The sequence below is a fragment of the Schistocerca nitens genome, chromosome 9 (assembly GCF_023898315.1).
Source record: "Schistocerca nitens isolate TAMUIC-IGC-003100 chromosome 9, iqSchNite1.1, whole genome shotgun sequence".
Classification (NCBI taxonomy): Eukaryota; Metazoa; Arthropoda; class Insecta; order Orthoptera; family Acrididae; genus Schistocerca; species Schistocerca nitens.
The window spans coordinates 508,074,852-508,087,855 of NC_064622.1; the positions used below are offsets into that span (position 1 = coordinate 508,074,852).

Consider the following 13,004-nt stretch of genomic DNA (forward strand, 5'->3'; position numbering starts at 1 on the left):
TTTCTACTTATCCACAATGGATAAGACAATTAAAAATTTCTACCGTGTAAACACATAACAGAGCACTTTTGCAACGCAACACAACAGTAAATCACGCTCTTCAAACAAGTTTTTATATTTAAAATTCTTTTACATGATCGACAACCATTCTGTTCGATTTGATTTCGGATATGCTTGTATACACCCTCTCTGACTACCCTCAATTTTTTTTGGCGGGAATTAGTAGTGTTGTTTACTTTTATGTTTGGCATTCAGTCAGCTGTGTGGTGAGGTGCAACCTGTTAATAATGAAGGACGTCAGTGGAACAGATTATTCAACAACATCTGTGTCGAAAGTATGTGCAGCTTCCGTTAACATGTCGTTTACACTTATATGTGCGTTTGTATTTTATTCGTCTCGTAACATACATTTTACAGATCAGTTGATCGTGTTGTACAGAAGACATTCTAATTTTTACCTTATGATGTACATAGTTACATACATACTAATTTTTATCGTATTATATGCGTAGTTATATAATTCTCTAACAACATCCTTACCAGCATAGGTTTATGTGAACACAGTAATTATTTAATTGTTTTTCTTATGATGTACCAGCATTTAGTGTGTCAGTTTTTGAGACATTATTTTATACATACAGTATTATACACAAATCTATGATATTAGTCACATTGTTCAAATGATCAAACATTCATAAATTCCTCAGTTGAGTAATAGCATTTTTTCACCTGATCACATCGTTTTCTCAATAGTGAAGTGCTCCACGCTTAGTAAATCACTATCTTTTAGCATATTGAACACTTTCATTCAAATGTACCGTGGTGCCTGTTGGAATAAAGTTAAGTGATATTTTGGAAGCATGAAATTTTGTGTCTAGTGTTGTACATGTGCAGGAAATGGTTTTCTTCAGTTATCTCAGGAATAATGTACAGAAAGATGATAATCTCAATCATGTAGGGGGGGGGGGGGAGCAGTGCTCAGGAGGTAGGATTTAACTGGGGATTACAGACCACAAGTAAAAGAACCACACACACCACTACCCCAAAACACACCTATGACGAACAAAAAAAAAATAATTACAAAAATCTACAGGAATCGGACACTTCCCTTGACCTGGCATATCCTTTTGTCCCGACAAGCTATGGATGTACCTCCACTAATTCATCAATAAACAGCCTATGACTCACTGGCAGAAGATGCCAGCAAATCTGCAGGTGACAATGAGGAGAGTATTGGACATCTGATAAAATCAGCAAACAGAGATTACACATCCTGTGCAGTCTTGGGCATATTCTAAAATTGGTGAAAGGAAAACAACAAACGGTAGAAAGAAACAATAATTAACTGTCCTTGCCAGTACACCAGTTAAATATAAGCTAGATGCAGCAACAAAAGACAGAAGACCAAAGTAGTTGCCAAAAAAGCATACACTCTAAGAAGTAAAATGTTTAGTCAAATTCCAGATATTGGAAGAGAGCAACAGCAACACTCAATATGCTGACTATGTCCAGTACATCTATTCCTCTGATGCTAATTTGTAAACAAGTGATTCTGAAAATGTTGAAACATTGAAGAGGGATGATCTCATTGTAGTCGAAGTAGAAAGGAAAACTGCCATGAGTGGTCGCTCGAATGTTGCTCAAGTCTTTCAAATGTACAGTGATGGCTGTGAAGTAAATTGTTTTACTAGAATTGTTTCTACTACAAAACTGGAAGCTGCAGAAGGTGGTGATAACCTTTGTTACTTCAAATTAAGTAATGTGAAACTACCCTATCCCATACACGGCACTAAGGCTCGTTATGAAAACGTGATTTGGTTCCAGATTGATTTTGCAAAATTCATTGTGCACTAGGTTTGTTATTGCCATGATTGTTACTAATGTTTCCACAGTAAATTTAGGGTCCTGTAGGCCTAATTCATTTATTTAATCAAGAGGTTCAGTTAACTCTGACACATGGGCCTGTTAACCCAGTCACTGAGGTTAAATGGTCTAAAAGTAGGCTCAAAGTTTTTTTCCAGTTCTGTAAAATCTGTAAGGGATAATGCATTAATGACAGTGCATGTAGTTCTTGTATATATTTTCCTCCAGATTGATGAATAAAGTTAGTTACATAGTTACGTGTTCCATTGATCAGTCTCACAGTAACCATTATGATGTGGAATGCGTCAAGTGCATAAGAAATGCACACGTGAATGAAGGGCTTTTGGTCTTTTTTTTAAAAAAATAAAAAAAGCTTAAAATTTTTGTTACCTACCCCATGCTCTTAAATGGCACAAAATACATATATTATACATGTTGTTGTTGTTGTGGTCTTCAGTCCTGAGACTGGTTTGATGCAGCTCTCCATGCTACTCTATCCTGTGCAAGCTTCTTCATCTCCCAGTACCTACTGCAACCTACATCCTTCTGAATCTGCTTAGTGTATTCATCTCTTGGTCTCCCTCTACGATTTTTACCCTCCACGCTGCCCTCCAATGCTAAATTTGTGATCCCTTGATGCCTCAAAACATGTCCTACCAACCGATCCCTTCTTCTAGTCAAGTTGTGCCACAAACTTCTCTTCTCCCCAATCCTATTCAATACCTCCTCATTAGTTACGTGATCTACCCACCTTATCTTCAGCATTCTTCTGTAGCACCACATTTCGAAAGCTTCTATTCTCTTCTTGTCCATACTGGTTATCGTCCATGTTTCACTTCCATACATGGCTACACTCCATACAAATACTTTCAGAAACGACTTCCTGACACTTAAATCTATACTCGATGTTAACAAATTTCTCTTCTTCAGAAACGATTTCCTTGCCATTGCCAGTCTACATTTTATATCCTCTCTACTTCGACCATCATCAGTTATTTTACTCCCTAAATAGCAAAACTCCTTTACTACTTTAAGTGTCTCATTTCCTAATCTAATCCCCTCAGCATCACCCGATTTAATTCGACTACATTCCATTATCCTCGTTTTGCTTTTGTTGATGTTCATCTTATATCCTCCTTTCAAGACACTGTCCATTCCGTTCAACTGCTCTTCCAAGTCCTTTGCTGTCTCTGACAGAATTACAATGTCATCGGCGAACCTCTAAGTTTTTACTTCTTCTCCATGAATTTTAATACCTACTCCGAATTTTTCTTTTGTTTCCTTTACTGCTTGCTCAATATACAGATTGAATAACATCGGGGAGAGGCTACAACCCTGTCTTACTCCCTTCCCAACCGCTGCTTCCCTTTCATGTCCCTCGACTCTTATAACTGCCATCTGGTTTCTGTACAAATTGTAAATAGCCTTTCGCTCCCTGTATTTTACCCCTGCCACCTTTAGAATTTGAAAGAGAGTATTCCAGTTAACGTTGTCAAAAGCTTTCTCTAAGTCTACAAATGCTAGAAACGTAGGTTTGCCTTTTCTTAATCTTTCTTCTAAGATAAGTCGTAAGGTTAGTATTGCCTCACGTGTTCCAACATTTCTACGGAATCCAAACTGATCTTCCCCGAGGTCCGCTTCTACCAGTTTTTCCATTCGTCTGTAAAGAATTCGCGTTAGTATTTTGCAGCTGTGACTTATTAAACTGATAGTTCGGTAATTTTCACATCTGTCAACACCTGCTTTCTTTGGGATTGGAATTATTATATTCTTCTTGAAGTCTGAGGGTATTTCGCCTGTCTCATACATCTTGCTCACCAGATGGTAGAGTTTTGTCATGACTGGCTCTCCCAAGGCCATCAGTAGTTCTAATGGAATGTTGTCTACTCCCGGGGCCTTGTTTCGACTCAGGTCTTTCAGTGCTCTGTCAAACTCTTCACGCAGTATCTTATCTCCCATTTCATCTTCATCTACATCCTCTTCCATTTCCATAATACTGTCCTCAAGTACATCGCCCTTGTATAAACCCTCTATATACTCCTTCCACCTTTCTGCCTTGCCTTCTTTGCTTAGAACTGGGTTGCCATCTGAGCTCTTGATATTCATACAAATGGTTCTCTTCTCTCCAAAGGTCTCTTTAATTTTCCTGTAGGCAGTATCTATCTTACCCCTAGTGAGACAAGCCTCTACATCCTTACATTTGTCCTCTAGCCATCCCTGCTTAGCCATTTTGCACTTTCTGTCGATCTCATTTTTGAGACGTTTGTATTCCCTTTTCCCTGCTTCATTTACTGCATTTTTATATTTTCTCCTTTCATCAATTAAATTCAATATTTCTTCTGTTACCCAAGGATTTCTATTAGCCCTCGTCTTTTTACCTACTTGATCCTCTGCTGCCTTCACTACTTCATCCCTCAGAGCTACCCATTCTTCTTCTACTGTATTTCTTTCCCCCATTCCTGTCAATTGTTCCCCTATGCCCGCCCTGAAACTCTCTACAACCTCTGGTTCTTTCAGTTTATCCAGGTCCCATCTCCTTAAATTCCCACCTTTTTGCAGTTTCTTCAGTTTCAATCTGCAGTTCATAACCAATAGATTGTGGTCAGAATCCACATCTGCCCCTGGAAATGTCTTACAATTTAAAACCTGGTTCCTAAATCTCTGTCTTACCATTATATAATCTATCTGATACCTATTAGTATCTCCAGGATTCTTCCATGTATACAACCTTCTTTTATGATTCTTGAACCAAGTGTTAGCTATGATTAAGTTATGCTCTGTGCAAAATTCTACAAGGCGGCTTCCTCTTTCATTTCTTCCCCCCAATCCATATTCACCTACTATGTTTCCTTCTCTCCCTTTTCCTACTGACGAATTCCAGTCACCCATGACTATTAAATTTTCGTCTCCCTTCACTACCTGAATAATTTCTTTTACACTCCTGGAAATGGAAAAAAGAACACATTGACACCGGTGTGTCAGACCCACCATACTTGCTCCGGAAACTGCGAGAGGGCTGTACAAGCAATGATCACACGCACGGCACAGCGGACACACCAGGAACCGCAGTGTTGGCCGTCGAATGGCGCTAGCTGCGCTGCATTTGTGCACCGCCGCCGTCAGTGTCAGCCAGTTTGCCGTGGCATACGGAGCTCCATCGCAGTCTTTAACACTGGTAGCATGCCGCGACAGCGTGGACGTGAACCGTATGTGCAGTTGACGGACTTTGAGCGAGGGCGTATAGTGGGCATGCGGGAGGCGGGTGGACGTACCGCCGAATTGCTCAACACGTGGGGCGTGAGGTCTCCACAGTACATCGATGTTGTCGCCAGTGGTCGGCGGAAGGTGCACGTGCCCGTCGACCTGGGACCGGACCGCAGCGACGCACGGATGCGCGCCAAGACTGTAGGATCCTACGCAGTGCCGTAGGGGACCACACCGCCATTTCCCAGCAAATTAGGGACACTGTTACTCCTGGGGTATCGGCGAGGACCATTCGCAACCGTCTCCATGAAGCTGGGCTACGGTCCCGCACACCGTTAGGCCGTCTTCCGCTCACGCCCCAACATCGTGCAGCCCGCCTCCAGTGGTGTCGCGACAGGCGTGAATGGAGGGACGAATGGAGACGTGTCGTCTTCAGCGATGAGAGTCGCTTCTGCCTTGGTGCGAATGATGGTCGTATGCGTGTTTGGCGCCGTGCAGGTGAGCGCCACCATCAGGACTGCATACGACCGAGGCACACAGGGCCAACACCTGGCATCATGGTGTGGGGAGCGATCTCCTACACTGGCCGCACACCACTGGTGATCGTCAAGGGGACACTGAATAGTGCACGGTACATCCAAACCGTCATCGAACCCATCGTTCTACCATTCCTAGACCGGCAAGGGAACTTGCGGTTCCAACAGGACAATGCACGTCCGCATGTATCCCGTGCCACCCAACGTGCTCTAGAAGGTGTAAGTCAACTACCCTGGCCAGCAAGATCTCCGGATCTGTCCCCCATTGAGCATGTTTGGGACAGGATGAAGCGTCGTCTCACGCGGTCTGCACGTCCAGCACGAACGCTGGTCCAACTGAGGCGCCAGGTGGAAATGGCATGGCAAGCCGTTCCACAGGACTACATCCAGCATCTCTACGATCGTCTCCATGGGAGAATAGCAGCCTGCATTGCTGCGAAAGGTGGATATACACTGTACTAGTGCCGACATTGTGCATGCTCTGTTGCCTGTGTCTATGTGCCTGTGGTTCTGTCAGTGTGATCATGTGATGTATCTGACCCCAGGAATGTGTCAATAAAGTATCCCCTTCCTGGGTCAATGAATTCACGGTGTTCTTATTTCAATTTCCAGGAGTGTATCTCGTCATACATTTCATCAATTTCTTCATCATCTGCAGAGCTAGTTGGCATATAAACTTGTACTACTGTAGTAGGCATGGGCTTTGTGTCTATCTTGGCCACAATAATGCGTTCACTATGCTGTTTGTAGTAACTAACCTGCACTCCTACTTTTTTATTCATTATTAAACCTACTCCTGCGTTACCCCTATTTGATTTTGTATTTATAACCCTGTAATCACCTGACCAAAAGTCTTGTTCCTCCTGCCACTGAACTTCACTAATTCCCACTATATCTAACTTTAACCTATCCATTTCCCTTTTTAAATTTTCTAACCTACCTGCCCGATTAAGGGATCTGACATTCCAAGCTCCGATCCGTAGAACGCCAGTTTTCTTTCTCCTGATAACGACATCCTCTTGAGTAGTCCCCGCCCGGAGATCCGAATGGGGGACTATTTTACCTCCGGAATATTTTACCCAAGAGGACGCCATCATCATTTAATCATACAGTAAAGCTGCATGTCCTCGGGAAAAATTACGGCTGTAGTTTCCCCTTGCTTTCAGCCGTTCGCAGTACCAGCACAGCAAGGCCGTTTTGGTTAATGTTACAAGGCCAGATCAGTCAAACATCCAGACTGTTGCCCCTGCAACTACTGAAAAGGCTGCTGCCCCTCTTCAGGAACCACATGTTTGTCTGGCCTCTCAACAGATACCCCTCCGCTGTGGTTGCACCTACGGTACGGCCATCTGTATCGCTGAGGCACGCAAGCTTCCCCACCAACGGCAAGGTCCATGGTTCATGGGGGAAGATATTATACATATAGGGCCTATATTTATTTATTCATCTATGGCACAGATGAAAAAATTCACCTGTGGAATAGAAGGAGTTATTAAGGAGATATGACTTCAATTTATTTTTAAAACTGTTACTGCTGTGTGTCAGACATTTTATGTCATCTTGTAATTTATTGAAAAGTTTTACCGCAGCAGTTTTACTCCTTTCTGGGCCAAAGGTAGGTTAAGAAGAGGATAGTGTAAGTCTGTCTTTCTTCTGGTATTATAATCATAAATGTCTCTTTTGTTTTTAAACCAGAGAGCAAATTTCATTACTGAGAAACTGTACTGTGAGGCTGTTGTAAGAGTTACTAACCTTTTAAAGAGATGCCTACAAGATGTGTGACTATGAGACCCACACATTATTCTAAGCATTTTCTTTTAAGCAGTGAATACTTTGTGCCGAAAGTATTGTATTGAAGTACCCCAAAATATTATTCTGTATGACATCAGAAAGTATGCAAAGTATGTTAGCTTGTTAATTTCTATATCCTCAAAATTAGCAATTATTCTGATAGTAAAAGTTGCTTCCTAGTTGCTTTAGGAGATCCAAAATATGAATTTTGCAATTAAGATTCTCATCTATATGTGCATCAAAAACTTAGTATAATTTACCATGACTATTGACTTCTGTTGATGTGTTATATTTATTGAAGGAACTGTACTCCTTGCAGTAGAAAATGGGATGTACTGTATTTCTTTCAAAGTTCAGAGCTAGCCTATTCGCAGAAAACCAATCAATAACAAAAGTTTAAAAAGACCCATTCTTGAAGTAAGATTTCAAGGGAAGAAACAAAATAGGCCCTTTTAACCCCAGCTTCCCCTATAGTGCAGTGATAGATAGTATTTTTTGGTTTTTTACAGATTTTTTAAAATTTATTTAATGTAACAGGATTCATCACATGTGGCTTGACTTTCACCCAAAAATTAAACCATATCTGATAATAGATTCAAAGTGGTTGTGGTATGCCACTTTCCTGCTGTTTGTTACAGAAAATAGCATGTTCATCGCAAAAGCAAAGCTGTTTAATTCAGTAGCGAAATAATCTGTGTGCACGTGTCATATCAGACTTTTGTCCAAGTTTAGTCCCAAGAAATTGATGGACTGAACTGCTTCTATAACTTGATTTTTATGTACAATATTAATGCACAGATTTTTTTTTATTGTTCAGTTTTAAACGGTGTTAAGTGTCTTTTAGATATCAAGTTTAAGAACATCTTATTTAAATTTTGTATCTAGGTTGTTAAGTGTGATTATTAAAACCATCCAGAATTTCCCTTACATTTCCTTTTTCAATAAGAACTGAAGTATCATCAGCAAACAAGACTGGTTGGACAGTGATATTGAGAGGTAAATCATTTATATGAAAGAAAATAGGATTGGCCCAAAGATGAATCCTTGAGGGACTCTTTGTGAAATTGTATCCCACTGAGATGCATAACTTATTTTATTAGATGTTACAATTACCCTTTGCTTCCTAAAAATGGTTTAAATCATACCTAACTGGAAGAGTGCAGAAAGTTGAAATAAGCAGTTCATATAATATGCAAAAAACTGGTGATTTCTCAAACTGGGGAACAATCAAGAATGGAGTGCCGCAAGGTTCGGTCTTGGGTCCTCTGCTGTTCTTAATATATATTAATGACTTGCCATTCTATATTCACAAAGATGCAAAGCTGGTACTTTTTGCCGATGATAAAAGTATAGCAATCGCACCCAACAGACAAGCATTAACTGGTGAAATTGTAAACGATGTTTTTCAGAAAATCATTAAGTTGTCCTCTGCAAATGGGCTCTCATTAAATTTTGGCAAAACACAGCACATACAGTTCCACACAGTAAATGGAATGACACCATTAATAAATATAGACTTTGATCAGAAATCGGTAGCTAAGATAGAATATTCAAAATTTCTAGGTATATGCATTGATGAGGGGTTGAACTGGAAAAAACACACTGAAGATCTGCTGAAACGTTTGAGTTCAGCTACTTATGCTATTAGGGTCATTGCAAATTTTGGTGATATACATCTCAGTAAATTAGCTTACCACGCCTATTTTCATTCTCTGCTTTCGTATGGTATCATATTCTGCGGTAACTCATCATTGAGTAAAAGAGTGTTCATTGCACAAAAGTGTGTAATCAGAATAATTGCTGGAGCTCATCCCGGATCATCCTGCACACACTTGTTTAAAGAGCTAGAGATCTTCACTGTAGCCTAACAATATATATATTCACTTATGAAATTTGTTATCAACGATACGACGAATTCAAAAGTAATAGCAGTGTACATGGCTACAATAATAGGAAAAAGGATGACCTTCACTGCTCAAGGTTAAATCTAACTTTGGCTCAGAAGGGGGTACATTATGCTGCCACAAAAGTCTTTGGTCACTTACCTAATAGCATCAAAAGTCTGACAGGTAGCCATATAGCATTAGATGAATTTTTGGATATAGTAAGTGGGTAATTTCCCCAACCCCCACCCAAAAAAAGGGTAATATTTTGTGTAATGTAATATCTTGTATAGACACCTTTTATTAACCTGACACGTTCCTCATCATTACGAAATGTCGTATTCGTGATCTATGGAACAACTACTAATATGATCAAATGTAATCTAATCCACTTAACTCTGTACCTGTCTAGTTTATGAAGTAGCATTGAGTGATTCACTGAATTGAATGCCTTCATAAGGTCGCAGAATATACCTGCCACTTTATTGCTTTTGTCCAGTGATTAGTCGATTTTTTAAAATGAATTCGTTAATTGTGTTCATGGTGCTTTTCCGTGTTTGGAACCCGTATTGATTTTTAGAAATAACATAATGTTTCATGATCAAATTTGTTATCTGAACTGCAGCTATTTTCTCAAATGCTTTGGATTACGCTGAGAGGACAGAGAGAGGATTGCAGCCATATTCTCCTTTGATCCTTTAGTGTATAGTAGTTTTACCTCTGCATACCTACATACATCAGGGAAGTTGGTTTGCTCAAATGACTGACTGATTATTAAAGATATAAGTTGTGCTATTTTACCATACACAAATTTAATTACACGATGACCTCTGTGTTAGTGACCACTTCCCATTAACTCTCTTATTGCCTTCCCACCTCCCCATGACCAGGTTTCCTTGCTGGGCTTCCCATTGTGCTGATTGACCTCTACATACCTCCCAGGTCATGTTTTGAACCTACTTTGTATTGGTGAAGTCATCTTTTACGCGTCTGATAAGATAGCCCGTCCTGCCGGTGTCGCCGTTACCCTCTCGACAGGCCCCGTTCACTGTCGGCTAGTTCCGTGGTGGAACGTGGCTATTGCCACCAATCTCCACGATCGTCGTTGTGCCTTGTAACATCTTAAGTGGCGCCCATACTACGCTGTTTCTATCACTTTTAAACGTCTCCGCACCAAGGCCCGTTACTTAATCAAACAGAGCAAATGAGTTTGTTGTGAACACTTTGTCTCCTCTGTTCTTTTGTACCTTCGTCGTGGGTGCGGGATACACTCTGCACCTTCCAAGGCTGTCAGCAGCAGTCTTCCTTCCCAGGCCTCGTCTTCCGAAGTGGCCTTTTGTACAGATCCATCAGTTCTTGCGGAACACTTTGCGACCCATTTTGAAATCGCATTGGTGGCAGCCTCATACCCATCTGCCTTCCTCCACCAGAAACAGGGGGCTTGTGTTTTACCCTTGTCAGGTGGAATTCTATAATGAACCTTTTACCAAGTGGGAGCTGCTTCTGGCCCTGTCTTTTTCTCTTGATTCTGCTCCTGCACGTTACTCCACCCATAACCAATTGCTTCAGCACCTCAATCCTCCTCAGTGGCAATATTTCTTATGGGTTTTTAACTGTATTTGGCTCAGACATTTTCCCCTCTCAATGAAGAGATAGAATTTTGGTTCCTGTCCTTAACTCTGGCAGGGATCCGTTGTCCCTTGATAGTCAGCGCCCCATCAGCCTCACAAATGTCCCCTGCAAGTTATTATAATGGATGGCTGCTCGTCAGCTACATTGGGTCCTTTAATCTCGGAGTCTTTTATTTCCTTACCATTGTAGCTTCCGGAGGGTACGGTCTCCGATCGATCGTCTTCTTTTCTCAGTGCCGCTACCTTGTCACAGGTTTCGTGTATATTCGTAAGGCCTGCAACACAGCTTGGTGCCATTATATCTTCCTTACACTCCACGAGTGGAATCTTCGAGGCCCCTTCCGATTTTTATTTGCCAGTTCCTGTCCCATTGGTATTTCAGAATCCAGGTTGGCACTGTTCTCAGATCCCCACAGACCCAGAAGAATGGTGTTCCACAGTACTGCATATTAAATGTCCTTCTTTCTGTGATTGCTATTAATGGACCGTTAGTCATCCCTGATCTGTATGTGGGTGATTTCTGTATTTTTGGCTAGTCCCCACTCGGTGGCCTCTGGAATGACAGCATGAGCATGCCATCTGACGCACTTCCACATGGACATCATCACGTATCATTTTTGATGAAGATACAAGTGCCGCAATCACACAGGAGAAGTTCCTTGCAAGAACCACTTGATTTTTATGCTCGTGAGAATATTTGACGATGGCAGTATTAAAGTTCCACAGGCAGAACAAGATGCAGATTCATTAATTGTGGAAACAGCTATTTCCCAATTTGCTGGTCTGATAGTGTGGCAATCGTAAGTTAGAACATTGGCGTGCTTATTCTCCTAATGGGTCGAGGAAACAACAACAACAACAACAACTACTACTACTTGTACTTCCGTAAACCAGGAAGAGGGAAATCAGTGGTACTCCAGTAACTCTTTCAATTTTGAACCTGCATTTGCCCTTTTCAGTCATGCCATCACATGATGTGGTACCACACCATCTTTTTTTGGCTAAGGAAAAGGGAAATTACTAAACCTTATGGAGTGACTGCCACACCTCAAAGTGCAAGCTGCTGAATTTGTTAAACCCTGAGTCTTACTAGCATAGGCTGGAAAACAGCTGATGTTAGCACTGTATGGGAATTCAAACTGCGTGACTTTGGACGAGCTCAGGTACGACCTCCTTGTTGGATAAGCAGCAGCCAGCATCAAGTCGCACTCTTAGCTCTTTATAGTTTAATTCTTAACTTCTTTCCATGGCTTTGGGTACTTGCATTTTCGGGTGTATTGTAGTATTTGAGAGTTAATCCTATCTGATAAGGAACACACCCCATGCAGCAGTACTCCAAAAGGATGGACAAGCATAGTTTAGGCAGTCTCTTTGATATATCTGTCGCATCTTCTGAGTGTTCTGACAGTAAAAGGCAGTCTTTGGTTCACCTTCCCCACAGCATTTTCTATGTGGTCTTTCCAATTTATGTTGTTTATAATTGTAATTCCTATGTATTTAGGTGGAGGAGAGTATACAAGTTTTCATGTTTCTGTGCCATTAGCAGTGGATGGTACTGTAAAGCTCATATTAGAAAAAAAAAAAAAAAAAAAAGGAAATCACAGTTAGGCAGCTCTCTTGGCATGCAGAGTGGCCAACAGGCAGTCAGAGTTTCAGAAGGACTCGTGTGTGTCTCAGCTGGTTATCACATCAGATATATTACCCTGCATCTGTCAATCAGTTGCTTGTTTGTGTACTTTAACAGTATGAACTGAAAAGTAAATCCAGCTGCTGTATAATATTATTAATATGAAAATTCCAAGAAAGCCTCATATCTGTCTTCAGTTTCAGGAATTGCACTACTTGCTGCCTGTATCATCTTGTGATAAGGAAATACCACCTTCTGCATTGAGTTCAGAAGTAGATGTATGTTGTGTTCTAAATGTAAACACCACTTACGTATTAGGCCGTAGACGTGTTCTGTTTGGCTGACTGCTGCCTACAAGGCAGAAAGAGGAGCAACCTGTGATTGAGGGATACGTGATCAGCATATCTGCTGTTCCTCCAGTCATTTGCAGCAGGCCATTTTGCTATAGGAGCTCCAAATTCTGCCGCTT

General features: G+C 41.1%; 1 protein-coding gene across 2 annotated transcripts in view; it reads left to right on the forward strand.

Moving 5' to 3' along the window:
* Positions 1 to 203: 203 nt before the first annotated feature.
* The window catches only part of LOC126203028 (origin recognition complex subunit 3), a 122,875-nt gene continuing 110,074 nt past the window's right edge, over positions 204 to 13,004 (forward strand). The window contains exon 1 of one of the 2 annotated variants that reach the window (XM_049937266.1): positions 204 to 335. In XM_049937266.1, coding sequence (XP_049793223.1) covers positions 288 to 335 — 48 coding nt within the window. In that variant the 5' untranslated portion in view covers positions 204 to 287. Of the gene's footprint in view, positions 376 to 13,004 lie in introns of both variants that reach the window. The other variant, XM_049937267.1, reaches the window with a different exon arrangement.